This window comes from Gymnoscopelus microlampas (assembly GCF_963454915.1).
Source record: "Gymnoscopelus microlampas genome assembly, chromosome: 23".
Taxonomy (NCBI): Eukaryota; Metazoa; Chordata; class Actinopteri; order Myctophiformes; family Myctophidae; genus Gymnoscopelus; species Gymnoscopelus microlampas.
In genome coordinates this window covers 22524027-22539691 of record NC_139960.1, presented here as the reverse complement: position 1 = coordinate 22539691, position 15665 = coordinate 22524027, and the positions used below count along the sequence as shown (strand labels likewise).

At 42.7% G+C, this 15665-nt stretch overlaps 1 protein-coding gene across 2 annotated transcripts in view; it reads left to right on the top strand.

The window, feature by feature from the left end:
- The window catches only part of apaf1 (apoptotic peptidase activating factor 1), a 63854-nt gene that overhangs the window by 19207 nt on the left and 28982 nt on the right, over window positions 1-15665 (top strand). For both annotated transcript variants that reach the window (XM_084050318.1, XM_084050317.1), the window contains 5 exons: window positions 200-319; window positions 1019-1144; window positions 7647-7772; window positions 11065-11196; window positions 11671-11796. In XM_084050318.1, the coding sequence (XP_083906444.1) occupies window positions 200-319; window positions 1019-1144; window positions 7647-7772; window positions 11065-11196; window positions 11671-11796 (630 nt within the window). The remainder of the gene's footprint in view (window positions 1-199; window positions 320-1018; window positions 1145-7646; window positions 7773-11064; window positions 11197-11670; window positions 11797-15665) is intronic.

The window sequence follows — 15665 nt, the reverse complement described above, 5'->3', positions numbered from 1 at the left end:
TAAAAGGACAACCCAAATAAGCCCTCAGGGCTTGTTTCCATTAAGGTCCTGTGTATTCAATACATACATCGAGACATTTAAAGACAAACACTAATATACGGTAATATGCAAAAACATCATATACGAGTAGTAATAAGAAAGAAAGATATGTACAGTAAACAGTTGGTGATAATCGTTTCACGTGCTGTTAATCCTGTAGTTGTGGGAGACTAAACAAGTACACACCTCATCAGCCGTGTCCCTGAAGAGAGACTCTGATGTCATCTTCAACGGCAATGACCTCACTGTGGCAGCTGCCGACAACTGTAACCGACTGCAGGTGAGATTCAACATTCAATAAAACATCTTTACAGTTGATTAAACACACAATACATACAAGAAGTGTCCACCAAAACATTACAATGATTCGGACTCTTATCTCCATATTCTAACTTTTTTAGTTTTTTCATAAATGAATGCCCTTTGATCATACAACGGCATCGCACAAAACTATCAAAAGTAGCAGATCCGCAAGCCCAAAACGCGTCGCTTCGTGCTGCGTTTCGAGCTTGTAGATGTACTATTTTTGAATTTGGACAATAGACATATGAGGTTTCCACACGTTGGAGATAATATGGCCCATGCCCTTGTAGTCACAAATTAAAGTGCATGTGCGTAAGGAGTTTGAGCAAGTTTATAGTACAGCCAGTGAAGCATTTAGGATGCTATTGTGGAAGCAAGATGTTCTGGTTTTAATAGTGGAGGAGTCTTTTACCTGAAGGGATATAATTGAATAAGAGTTTGGCTAAATGTGAGGAGTTTTGTACTTGGTTGACCGGAGTCCCTCCAGGCTCTATACTAGTGACCTTTCTGTTTTCGCTCTACATTAAATATCACGTCATTTTAAATGTTGAATTTTTATAATAAAAAAAATCATTAAATTAGCTGGGACTTGTTGCCATGATTTGTGTGCGTGCGTGTGTTTGTGTATGTGTGTATATACTTATGTGTGTCCGACTGTCCGTGTGTGGGTTTTCAGGTGCGTGATGGTCGGTCAGGAGCAGTGTTGTTCCAGTCTGAGGAGCAGCCATCAAGGATTCGCTGCACGTGTATCTGCAGACAACCCTCTGCCGTGGCCCTGGGCCGCGAGGACGGGACCGTACAGGTATGCACCACACACACACACACACACACACACACACACACACACACACACACACACACACACACACACACACACACACACACACACACACACACACACAGAATTGCATTAAAGTTCTCAGTCGCCACGACTGATTTCAGTCATTTGGATTCCATAGAAGCCAGCATGACTTCTATCAGCATGTTGCACAGCAAGAATAGCCTATGTACAAGGCCTATTGTAAGCCTATTGTAGATCGGCTATTTTTGCTGCATATTTTAGGTTATTATTTTAAGATTAGAGCATTTCAAGTGGTTAAACTAGCAATATGTTTGGAAACACCGTCCATGACATCTTAATAGTATTAAGATGTCATTATTTCATATCGTCGGTGTCCGGGACGAACCAGCTAACTCCATTTTCATCTTTTTTTTTTTTTTCATAAATCGACGCTATCACATCTGTGTAAAAAATCTAAACATTTGAACCTATGAAAAGTATTAAAAAGCGCCTCAGACGAAAACTCCCAACTCCATTGGATCCTCAAACTGTCTGTCAAAAACAAACAACTCCCCCCTCTCCTCTACACAGTGCTGCTTCACAGCATTAGCAGTGCGCGTTGCGCAGTGAACGAGGAGGAACACGTAAACAGACTCCCCGTAGTCTGTTAAAACTATGCAGTGTACCTGTTTATCAAACTTAGCACTGACGCTAATGTTATGAAAACAAGTAATTATATTTCTAAAATCTATGAAGTGTTTAATGAGGAGAGCATTGTGATAAGAAGAAAGACGTTCATAGCATTTCTGTCGCGCTAGTGTTCTACTACCTCTTTGCAGAAGTTATTGTAATATTTAAAGTCCTGTTTATTGTTGTAGGCCTATATAATAAGTGTCATGAAGCATCAGGGCATTAATTCACACGTTGTTGTGATGCATTGTGAGCTTGGAGATCCATTGTTAGCTTTTGGGAATCTGTACCCTTTTGAAACCTCTCTCTCAGCAGCGAGTGGAGCTACTGTTGTTTGGACACCTAACTCCACTTCAGCATGATTGCTGCTGGTCTGAAACTACTAACTCCACTCGCGCTGGCGATTTGGGTAAAGTGTTGATAATATAATGACACATGCAAGTATCTCACAATATATACAGTCACTATACCAACTTTGATGAGGTAGTATTGCTTTGTTTTAAAAATATAAGGTTTTCTTAATTTTCTGAAAAACGTATATTTTGTTTTTTCGTTTCCTGAACAATGAGCGTTTTGGAGTTAGCAGTTTCGCGCTGGACAGCATAGATATAAAAGCAAAGGTTAAAGCCTCAATTTGTGATTTCTTCACCTGTTTTTTGTATATTACCTATATTCATGTCAGGTCCCAGGTGTGTTCCCTGTGTTTTTTTTTTCATTAAACTATATCTTCTCACTCTCTCTCCCTTGCTTACAGAGAGAGATTCTCTCTCTCTCTTTGTTTCCCTCCTGACACTATCACGTCTTCTTGTCTCAATGATAAATGGTTTGCTGGCAGTGAAGGGAGTCCTGGTCTACTTTGTAGCGCATGCATGAGGTTGTTTGTTCTGTGTGTGTGTGTGTGAGAGAGAGAGAGAGAAAGAGAGAAAGAGATGATTTTTAATTGCAGGTTTTGTGAATGTCCTCCATTCTTTTTGCTCTCTGAGTCACACACACACACACACACACACACACACACACACACACACACACACACACACACACACACACACACACACACACACACACACACACACACACACACACACACACACACACACACACACACACACACACACGCGCAGTCCCCAAGTTAGGTGACTATCTCCCGAAGGCAGAGAGCAGCTCTAATTAAGAGCTTCTAAAGGTTTAATGAGCAAACCTTTTTAATTACGCTTCTTCACTGACCTCATGTGACTCTTTTTTTCTTTTTTTTTAACCTCTCCTCACTTCCCATCTGAGTGCAAAGGGGGGAGGGAGGGGAAGGGGCACAGGAGGACACAATGAGGACAGGGGAAGGGGAAGTGTTGCCAAACTGGGACAAATTATGTTCAAGTCATCGTAGTTACTTACAAGCAGTGGTGGCAAAAGTACTCCCCATTTTTTACTTAGGTAAAAGTATCAATATTGCATTGTAGAAACACTCTGTTACAAGCAAAAGTCCGGTAACAAAATTTACTTGAAAAAAAAAGTACAAAAGTATTGGCATCAAAATTAAACAAGTACCAACAGTAAAAGTACTCATTATGCAGAACGTCCCGTTTCACAAGTTATATGGCTAAACTGTATTTAAAAATCTTTTGAAAAGTAGCTGATCTACAAGCTCACAACATGCCATGTTTGCGATCTGCCGTCTGCTTGTTCTGACTCAGTCCTAGGAGGTAAGACTACTTTACATACCAGAAATAAACAATTGATCATTAACAACAGCAGATTCAAGGACAGTTTGGGTTTCTCTTTACCTGAAAACACTGTGCAGTCCGGCAGGTCAGCAGTCCTTAGAGATGTTTTATCTGCTATCATCTGCTGACTTCAGCTATAGCATACTACATTTTACCCCGTGTCGGGTTAGGGTATTTAATTTTTGTTCTTTCTATCTATCTCACTCTCTCTATCTCAAAGTCTCTCGCTCTGAAACTCTGCTGTTATTCCTCCAGCTAACAGCAGGGGGAGCCCATCACATGGCGTGCAGGTGCCACTGAGTGCAATATTTTGATATTCTGGTCGGTGGCTGATACAATTACATAAATACATGACTGAGAAAGTCAATAACAGAAATGTCCACACCGGTTATGATATTGACTCTCTCTGGTGCATATCTGGCATGCCAAACTTTAGCAGCACATTAAATGGGACTGGAGAAGAGGGGTGTGTGTGTGTGTGTGTGTGTGTGTGTGTGTGTGTGTGTGTGTGTGTGTGTGTGTGTGTGTGTGTGTGTGTGTGTGTGTGTGTGTGTGTGTGTGTGTGTGTGTGTGTGTGTGTGTGTGTGTGTGTGGGTGGGTGGGTGGGTGGGTGGGTGGGTGGGTGCGTGCTTGCTTTAGTAGCAGGAAACTTCTATGCAGGTTCTGAGGACCATGAGCTGGAGGCTCATAAATATCAAATATCAGGTCCATGGTCATCAGTGGAGGATAAATGGCTAGCAACACAAAGAGCGATAACTATTAACAACATGTTTTAAAAATGGTTCTAACTCTGACATTGGGGAACAATATCATTGGGATCACGTTCAAGGCAATTTGATGAAAAATAGAAACAAAGACATGCTGCGACAGCCAATCAAAATCGATTTACAGGACGTTGCGTTCATCACGTCACTCGCGTTCGGTTCAACATGTTTACAGAATGTTTCCGTTCATTAGTGTGGATAATCCCATCATCATCGTTGATTATCTTTATACTGTAGTTGTCATTCTTGAGGTGGACAACACTTAAGAGGGCATTTTCCATCATTCATCGCCAAACCAATTTAATCTGTGTTCATCCTCTCTTTTAGCCTCGCGTGGCCAGACAATATCACACGACACACTGCAGGGCTAAAGTGCAATGCAATTTTGCAACGGCAGATTCGTCTGGAACCAGGCTACCTCTCTTTAGTTTAATCGCCAAATCAATGTTTAGTTTAGAACATGCTCACACCTTTCTATTTATTTATTTATACATTATATTTATTTTTCATTTCCCTACCATTTGTCCTCGGGCATTGTTCTCCATTCTCCACACCATCAACAAATCCTTGAGCCAGGCATGTATCGCTGTCCAGAGCGCTCTGCTCTCCCAGGCTTTGAGAATTGCATCTCACACCACAAATACTGCTGGTTACCCCCTGGCTTATAGCTCATATACACTTGTCACTTCTCTGCAGAGATGTAAATATTTTGTTTTATTACGTGGTGACTTCACATAGCCATGTAGTACATACTGTATGCAGGTGCATGGACAGGAAATAACATTTTTGGCATTTTTATTTTTGGATTATTTATTTGGTTATTTATTTTGCAGTGTAATAAGCATTTTAACCAGTTTAACCCTAGCGTCCCGATTTTTGGACAAACAGTCACTACAACAATAATTAATTTTCTACAAGAAAGTAGTCCCTGCGACTGCCAGCACTAACCAGGAAGTTGCAGTGCAAAATAAATACATGGAAGGTAGTGGAGTGTGTGAGTGGTATCCTGCGTGGTATTGCCGCTTTTAAATGGTTAAGCTTCATCATTTCTGATTATCAGTTCATTCCTCCATTCATGCAAGTCATTAATCAAATGTGAGCATGCACTTTATAATTTATTTATTTGTTCTACTCTGAAGTATTGTTTGCAGAGTTCCAGTCATTAGGCGGGTTCATTCAAAGTCATTTTAATTACCATTGGGCAGATCTATCAAGAGCTTAATGAGGAAAACGGAAGGTTTTTGTTTACTATTTAGAACCATAATCATAATTCATATCGATGTGCTCCATTATACCAATGTTAATTAAAGGATGGCTTCACCCATTTTCAACTCTTCATATAATTGGTCCTCACTAATGCTCATGATGAAATGGTAAAAAAAAATCTACTCTGTCTGTGACTCAGAGGAGGGCTGTGGACACTTCAGAAACAGTGAGGGATAGGCATATATTGTTTTTCAAACAAGATTTTTTTAAATGTATTTACATTTTTATTAACGCAAGAATAATGGCTTCCTTTATAGCATGCTAACTCTCCAGGAATAGAAAGCCTGCAGTTTCTATTAGCTTGGATTCCCCATCGATGACATCTGATTTGAAGGGCGGCTGTGGCTTAGGAGGTAGAGCAGGTCGTCCAATGATCCGTAGGTCGGCGGTTTGAATCGCGGCTCCTCCTGTCCACATATCGAAGTGTCCTTGGGCAACACACTGAACCCTACATTGCCTCCAATGATTCGGTCGGCGCTAGCTTGCCACCATTGGTGTGTGAATGTGGGATAAGTGGGGACGCTGGGGTCGACTGTTCGCCGCTCCACCTCCCAATGTCCCCCCCCCTGTATGAATGAATGAACCATTGTAAAGCGCTTCGAGTAAGTTTGAGTACTTATTATATCACTGGTAGGCGGATTTCTGAACTGTCCACACAGAATGGACAAAAATGGTACTGTATTATTATAATGAGCATCAGTGAGGACCAATTATTTAAAGATAGGTTGAAAATGGGTGAAGTCGTCCTTTTTAAGCTTTTTATTCCCCACTAGTGTTCAATAAGTGAAATGATTTCAGTCTATTAAAGAACTCATCTCAGCTATTCAGCACCTTCTTTACTGCCAACATTTAGTTAGGTGATCATTTTGAGGATATTCAGAATCTTGACTTGATTGAAACTTTCACTGAATTAATTCAGTGAATGTTTACCATCCCTTAGCCTAGTCTCGTCTGAGCGGGGATATCTACAGAGACATGTTTGTGAACGTTTTTCTTCTTCCAGACAATATTTCTTATGAGCACCAAAGCTGTTTTGTTCTGCATCTCTGCCTGTAACTTCTACAGTAGAGCTGCTACAGTTACATCCTCATCTCTCTAAACACTGTCCAAACTCACATGGCTTCTTCGTTTCTGCTGGATTGTGTTTCCTTGATGTGCTTATCAGCAGCTGTACTTTCTCCGTCTTACTATCTCTCTCTCTCTTTCTCTCTGTGTCTGTCTCTCTCTATAGAAAGAGAAAGTACAGGTAATTCCAGAACAGTTTGAACCGAAGTAGTCTTGCATAGCCAGACGATCAGAGATCTCCACCTACAGATACGTCTTGGGAAACCTAATTATAATATATGGACTAGAACAGCAGCGAGAATGGCTGCTGAAAAAACCTACCCGCACAGCTTTGAAAAGCATTAATGTCACGCTCCCAATACGAAGGATCACCCTAAAGGCTTTACATTGATTCCACTGGTGCCAGTTTTAGCCCCTACATTGATTGTAGATGTCACCAGACTTTTCAGTAGTCTGAGATCTCTGATCGTCTGGCTAGGCTACACGAGACTAGCACCGAAGCAGTAGCCCTTACTGTTTGTTTGATGTTAGCTTTTAAAACGATTACGTCTTTGTAAGTTCATATCTGGGCGGTGGTGTATAGGCTTCAACGCAGACTGCGAATCTGAACTCAGATTTGGGCTATATCAACTGGGTAAAACATTTATTTTATTTAATCTGCCCAAAGATTGGAGGGAAAACAATGTCGGCTTTTGTAGAGCAGTTCGAATCGATTCCAGAATAAAAGCTATTGCCCTTACTGTTGATTTAATATTCATTTTAAAAAGGATTAAATCTTAACCTTTGTAAGTTAAAAGTGATGGATCCATCTCTCTCCCGTTTGGCCATTCTCTCTCTCTTTATCTCACTGTCCCTCACACTCCAGGTTTTAGACATAGAGTCCCTTCCCGAGGAGCCTCTCTCCTCTCTCTGTGCAGTTAATACACAGTGACAAATCTCACTACGTTTTGGTAGACATCTTTATAATTCATCATGTATTGAACGGATAATGGACACCATGATGCTGTTTTCCCTCTCCAGGTGTTGGAGGTTCCAACAGGAACACCACTGGCTACCCTGCTGGGTCACACCAAGACGGTTCTCCACTGTCTCTTCTGCCAGGACGGACACACGCTCATCAGCTCCTCAGAGGACACCACTATAAGGGTGGGTCACAATACCCCGCTAGCTACTTCCTGTTCTACTTCTTTCTTCCTGTTTCTTTCTTATCTGCCTCAACCCCAGTTCTCGTCAGTCCTCTCTCTCTCTCTCTCTCTCTCTCTCTCTCTCTCTCTCTCTCTCTCTCTCTCTCTCTCTCTCTCTCTCTCTCTCTCTCTCTCTCTCCTAATTGGTGGTGTATTTCTCAACCCTGACTGTTTTCACCCTCCCCTTGTACGCAACAGGCACTGACACGCACATACATTTTCCTCTTTGATTATTGACTATTCTCTCTCCCTCCCTCTATCTCTTTCCCTCTTTCCCTCTCTCACTCTCACACGCCACCATCTTCTGCTTACTACCTACCTGATTGACTCCACTGGCTGTCCTGTTTATCCCTCCATCCTTCACCCACCTTTTTATCCTTTCCTGTCCCTCTCTCTCTATTTCTCAGTTTTTTTGTTCCGTTCTGCTGTGTGTGTGTGTGTGTGTGTGCGTGTGTGCGTGTGTGTGTGTGTGTGTGTGTGTGTGTGCGTGCGTGTGCGCGTGCTGGGTCAGTTCCCAGCACGCGCTGGGTCAGTTCCCAGCACACCACCAGTGTGCGCGTGCTGGGTCAGTTCCACTCCATCGCTCCTCCTCAAAGCCCTCCACCATCACCCCCAGTTCCTCTCCTCTCATTGACAGGCCTGTCCACTGCAACACTTGCAGGCTCTGCCTTCCACCGCCGCTATTCATGAACCATCCACATGTTTATTCACAAGCTATGCTTCTGTTTGACAAGCGCTCGCATGGAAATGGTTGCATTTTGAAGGGGGGGGGGTCAGCAGGAGACGTTGGTCTGGTTAACCGCTTAGCCTGTGATGTATGTTGACCTTTTGGATTGCTGACGTTGCACTATTCAGGAGAGATGCTGTACGGTGGTTTCGTGCGCACATGCATTCAGATTAGTGAATGCATGATTAGTTCGACTGTTACACCCTCCTGATGATTGTGAGGGTGATGTCATTCCGCCAGTCCTGCCCTTCTGTCGCATGTACTCAGCTGAACTGATTGCTCGCCTGCCTTTACCGCCTGCACAGTTTGTTATAAATCCCAGAGCTTTGATCCATACACGAAGAAGATGGATTTAAAGGCCAATGCCTGCACGGGGCCGGCGCCTTTACCATTATTACCCCAGATCCATTAATAACGTTTATATGCTGAGTCTGCACTGCAGCAGGAATTTGATCATGAACGCAAGCATGTACTGTATGTATTGTGTGTTTTTGAAAAAGACTGCAATGCTGACGCGTAAAATCACATCACTGTTATGGTCAAGGCCCATTTACTCTCCTGTTACATACTTAAATAAATGTCAGTTTCAAACAATGTAACGTCACTGCTAATACTTCCATACAGCTTTTATGTAGGCATGGATGTTAAGCAGTACCTCCCCTAGAGGGCAGTACAGAGTCACAAGTTCTCAGACAACAAACATTGTGGTCTAGGTGAGGCCGTAATAATCACAAACTTTGCCTGTTCTGTAATAGTTTATTCCCTGTGCCATATATCTGCCATATATCTGTTGTCGGGGCAGAAACCTCTTAACTCCATATTTTTGTGTTTTTTCATTAATGAACGCCCCACTTGATAATGCTACAGCATCACACAAAAGCATCAAAAGTAGCAGATCTGCAAGCTTTTGAGCTTGTAGATCTACTTTTGCCATGTTTGAATTTGAATGATGAAAAGTCCGTTTTTCTGATATCGTCTTCATCGTCGCCTTCTGATAGGTCAGTGGCTCTCAAAATGTGGCCCAGGGACCCTCAGGGTTCCTTGGGGGGAGATTTCCAGATTGACCCTTAAATTTGGTTCCATATTTACACACTCAAAGTAATGGGGGTCCTAGTTTGAGAACCTGTGTATAACTGTAATTCCCTTTTCTAGAAGCTGGCATAAACATTTCCTGTTCCGGGTCAGTTTCTCATATAGCTTCATTTTATTTTATTTTGGTGAAAGAAATAACAAGTAAACACAATACAACTTAAACCCAGGATAAACACATAAAAGCGTAATGAAACACTTGTTTCCAATCAACACATATGAAGGTGTTGTGTGTTTCCAGTTCAAATCTGCTGCGGAGCCAATCAAATAAAGCTGTGAGAAACTGACTGGGAACAGGTAATGTTGATGCCACCTTCTGCTAAACGGGACAGTTATGCACAGAGCCTATTGGCCCAATTCCAATCCGCTCCCTTACAGACTCACTGACTTGGGCACGCGTTCACGTGAAGTCTGCGAGGGCTTGAGGGCTGTCCCATTTGAAAGTCAATGAGGGCTCAGGCAGAGCCCCTTTATGCACCCTTTCTGTAAGTCAGCATCGATGCAGACTTTGGCAAAGGGAATTACCCACAGTTCATAGCGTTACCAGGGGAATGAAGGGAATCCTCCAAACTTCAATCATGTAAGTATGCAAATTAGTATCGCATCGTGGTTAGAATGTCAACAAACAGTGCTAGTGCTTTCTCACCGTTCTCAAAGGGAGACGGAATTGAGGATATATATTTAGTAAAAATAAGGGACACAAGATGAGAAATGAGAAAAGTAAATACAGAATATGGAAATAGGCCTACAAATTAAATTGAATATTTAAATATTTTTTATAACGTAAATATAATAACAATCAACAATCACAATATTTAGCACTGACTGTAAATAAGGACAGTAAGAGTTTTAAAAGTGATGTAAAGTGTCATGAATGAAGGACTCGTCTTCAAAGTGCTGTCCCATTAGTTTATACCATTTGGAGCCCTTGCAGCCTCTCACCCTCAAGCACTTACCAGCTGACGTCACTTAAAGGAGAGTTCCAGTCATTTTAGGTGTTTACTTTGATGTGTCGCTAATCACTCACCAACATACCAGGGGCAGTTGACTTTTTTCATAGAAGCCCCTGTTGTCCATTGTGGAGACCCCTTCCACTGGCATAATGGAGTAATGTGGTGGTCAAATCTGAGAATGCAATAATTCCGCATTTAAAACGCCACTGCGCATGCTTCTACCGTTTGAAACCCTAGTGCGCCTGCTCGGTGCTCAAGACTTCCGCATTTGGGCACCCAAATCAAGAAAAATGCGGAAGTAGAGCGTTATTCCGGCTGCTTCAGACGATGGTGTGCAACTTTGATTTAAATTAATAGCTGGGGGCGGGGCAGTCCGTCCTCTAGATATATTATAACTCTATGCTTAGGGCGGACATTGGAATTGGGCCATTGATTGCTTCTAAATGGACTATGTCTGTGTTTTGTGTGTCTGCTGCCCCCTGTAGGTGTGGAGGTGGAGAACAGGAGAGTGCATGGTGTTGCAGGGTCACACTGAGCAGGTCAGGCGTTTCTCTCTGCTCCACCACTCGTCCACTGACACGCGACTGCTGTCCTGGTCCTTCGATGGCACTGCCAAGGTACCACTCACACACACACACACACACACACACACACACACACACACACACACACACACACACACACACACACACACACACACACACACACACACACCCATCTATCGCTCGCTCACTCAGTCACTCTCTCACTCAAGCTCTCTCACTGAGCTTGTAGATCGGCTATTTTCAAAAGATTTTTATCATTTTGAAAACTTGTAATTGGACATTCTGCATGAGTACTTTTACTTTTGGTACTTCAAGTATATTTTGATGCCAATACTTTTGTACTTTTACTAAAAGTACATTCTGAATACCAGACTTTTACTTGTAATGGAGCATTTCTACATTGTGGTATTTATACTTTTACTCAAGTAAAAAAATGTAGTACTTCTTCCACCACAGTCAGTCAATCAGTCAGTCAGTCAGTCACTCACTCACTCACTCACTCACTGGCTCGTCCCTCTCTCTCTCTCTCTCTCTCTCTCTCATCAGGTGTGGGACATAGAGAGTGGAGATAAGCTCCAGGACATTGCAGGGCATCAAGGGGCTGTTCTGGCCTGTCATGTGTCACCAGATGGACTCCTATTTGCCACCACCTCCGCTGACAGCACAGCTAAGGTAACCTCCCCCCCCCCCCCACACACACACACACACACACACACACTTTATCTATCTCTCTTTCTTTAATGTGTGTTGAGACCTGTCATTCTATGAAACCACTCGCAGCGTGTGACCCATTACACACACAAACGGGTTCCTTCACTCCAGAGTGGAGCTCTGCATGGAGTCACACTCTGGCGCTCTGCAGGGCTGTCCTCATTAAGAGGGGAACTGCGGGACGGCCCTGTCACTCTCCACATGTGGCAGGAAACAGCCGTCACCATGGCTACCGTGGCTACACCTATAGCTAGGCAAGAATAAGCGCTTCTGAAAAGCATATCGTTGCGTCACGCAAAAGCATCAAAAGCAACAGATCAGTACACTTGAAACGGTTTGAGCTAGTAGATCTGCTACTTTTGCTGTTATTGAATTTGAATCCTGAAAAGTGACAGATTTGGACATGAGGTTTCCAGCCAACAGAGACGATATGCTATCAAATACATTGTTTTTCCATATTAATGCTCATATACTGTATATCGTCGCTGTCGCGTGGAAACCTTGTCCAAAACAACAAGCTTTTGTTAATACTTTTCACTGGATAAATATTTATAAGACTTAACCACATTCACAGTGATCATATGGAGTTGTTAAGGTGTAGATTCAGTCGGTTGTCATTACATTAACTTGTTTTGGGTTTCTTTTTTTGTGATTTTCTTTAGTTAAAATAAGTGTTGAATTGTACTAAATTCTGATAGTACTCATTGCTATAGAGTGTTTGTTCAGTAACAGGAGTCTCCATGTCTCTCCAGCTCTTCATTAACAGAAAAAAAAATCTGTCCGGGAGACTCGGGACACCATTTTTATCCAATCAGGATAAAGAACTCAGACAGGATACAGATTAAACAAGTGAAATTGGAAGTGATGACACAAAGAAATGAACAGACAAAATTGGAACTGGAACACTATAAAAATGAAGCTGATAAGTGGGTACTCTCTCCTGATTGGCTGAAATTTTGCAACCCACCTGAAAATGTTGTCTTCTTTTAACCAAAAAACATCTCGTGAATTGGGGCCTGACTGGAATTGGGGCCTGACTGGTAGTCATTCTACGCCTTTTTATACGCACTGCATCACATGCACACGCCAGCCAGACTCAGTGTTGCCATATTTTGTGAGAGAAATAAGCGACTAGGTCTAGGAAAACAAGCCCAAAAGAAGCGACTAGGCCACACTTTATACCTAGTATATACTGTAAACATCTTACAAGCTCAGCACAAATAAAATGTGGAATATTTGGAATATTTTTGAAACATTCTAACAACACAAATCTGGTACGGGGGTCCCTGGCACAAAACATTTTCAGATAGGGGTTAGGGGACAAATGCACATTAATTTGGGGGTCCATGACATGAAAATATTTGAGAACCACTGGTTTAAATAATAATTAGCCCAAATAAACAACTACACCTTAGAAACGAGCCCAAAAAAACGCTACCCACCAATATTTACAAGCAACTTTACAGAAAAAGAAGTCCAAAGTCGCTTATAATAAGCGGACATGGCAACACGCCAGCCAGCGCTGTGCATGGCTTCTGGCAGCATCTCTGGTCATCTGTCAGGGGTGTTATAGGACCAGACCAACAGATGATTCCAGTCCTGGTGTGTTAGCCTCTATTATATGCAGTATGGTGTCTATACATACTGTATATACTTCAAACTAAATCCAATTTAGCGCATTGAGACTGGCAGAAAAGGGTGGGATTGCGACCAAAACAGCGTGCAACATTTGGCATCCGATAGCCATAGTGTGCAAACGATAATATCGTTTTCATTATCGTATCTTGATATGAACGTGGAAGATGTTAACATTGCAAAAGGCAAATATGGCTAAATTCACTAGATAAAGCCAGTGAATTACAAACAATCCTTTTGTTTTAGCCAGCGGCAAAAGAAAAAAAAACATTTTTTTTCTCTCCCCTGCACCTCGTATAGAAAAATGCTAAAGACAATAAATCTCTGCCATGGATGGGCGTGTGTATGAGACAAGCACGACTATGGCTGGTTCACTTGATTGCGCACGCGTCTCAGATTGTCTGCATCTCCCTACCTGCTTGCTCGTCTCTCACGATATTGAAAGTAAAAAGTCCTTTCATCCATTAAGACCGGGAACGCATCTGTGTCATTTTTTTGCCTTTTTTTGGAAGAATGCTTTGTTTTGTTCTGTTGCTACATTTAACCCAAGCCGATTCTACATGTCTCCTAAATCCTAACAGTTTTCTGAAAAACGTATGTTTCTATATCAGTGGTGCTCAATCTTTTTCATGTCAAGGTGATATGTATTTGGCCGCGGATCCCCATCAAAATATTTTGTTCCAGGGACCCCAGAAGCAAAGATTTGAGTTAAAAATGTTTGCTTTAAAAAAATATATATTCAAAGATTTGCACACATTTTCCCGAATTTTCAAAAATAGCAGATCTACAAGCTCGTAGCGCGGCACTTGGTGCCACGCTACGAGCTTGTATATCTGATATTTTTGAATAGCCAAAAGTGTAAAATAATGCTTTTTAGCTCAAATCTAAAAATGACACAGTTCCATGTCTTAATGGGTTAAAATAATAATAATAAGTGTGAACCCATAGTCATATCGTATCGCTGTTGAGATATTTAGCATACATGTACATATCAAGACAATGAAAATTGTCCATAATTGTCCAGCCCTATTGGCCTGCCGAACTAGTTGAAATTCTAGCACAGCCTCATTTACAGATACACGCTACCGCCGGCGATTGGCCAAATGTCACGTGATTGGTCACGACCATTTGATTGATTTGGTTCCGTCATCTCCTCCTAACGCGACTCGCAAGCTCCCCCATCTTCAATTAGCAACGTCAGGCATTTAGCAGGTGCTCTTATTCAGAGAGACTTACAAAGTGCATGTGCATGCGGCGTGTAGCAGTTCGACAGCAGTTCAACAGCCTGCGCCAACCCACCAAATGTGATTTTGTTTGACATATACTGTCAGCTTAAGTCTGATGCAGCCCAGTGGCTGGCAAACTGTTTACCTGGCCTCTGATTGGCTGTGTGGCTGACTGACTGACCCTGCACCTTCATGCCAGGCTGGACGGATTGCGCTGCGGGCGTAGGCGGGGTGCATCTCCTTCATACTGCTGCGCTGTGACTTTGGACTGACTTTCTGTCACTCGGTTGGGGTGGGGGGGGATTAAGAGAGGCTTAAGTTCAGCTTCTGCCGCTCGGTTCTGGGCTGGCTCTCGCTCAGCGCCTCGCTTTCATCCTCTTGGACAGGAGAAGCTTTGTGGGGTTCCTCGCTTGAGTTTGCGGTTTTGTTCCTTTCGGTTTAATGTTCATCCAGGGGTGACAACTGGCATTTCACGCCGTTCAGCGCTGAAACAACGGGGAGGGGAGGGGGGGGGATGAATAGGGTTATTGGTTGATCGAGAGCCATGTTTGTGAACAGAGAGTTTCACATGGGAATGTGTGCGGAGCCGGAAAGCCATCAGGCCAGTGTCCAAACTGGCTTCAGTGAATTGATAGTGGTGAGGGAGAGAGAGTGAGAGAATGTGTGTTTTATGGATTTGGCAAAGCTGATAATTGAGTTCTGTGTTAGTGTGTGTGTGTATGTGTGTTTGTGGAGGGGAGGTTTGCGTGGGCGGGTGGGCGGGGGATAATTGAGCAGCCTGTGCTCATTAGTCTGTGCACACAAGACTTGGTAGATTGAAACAAACGCATCCACACACACAAGGACACAGTCTCCATTCTCCATTTCTTTGGAGGTTAGGCTGAGTATCTTTGTTGAATGCCTTTGAAAAAAAGAGGACATTAAGTTGTCTCTATCTCTCTGTCGCTCTCTCGCTCTCTCTCCCTCTCT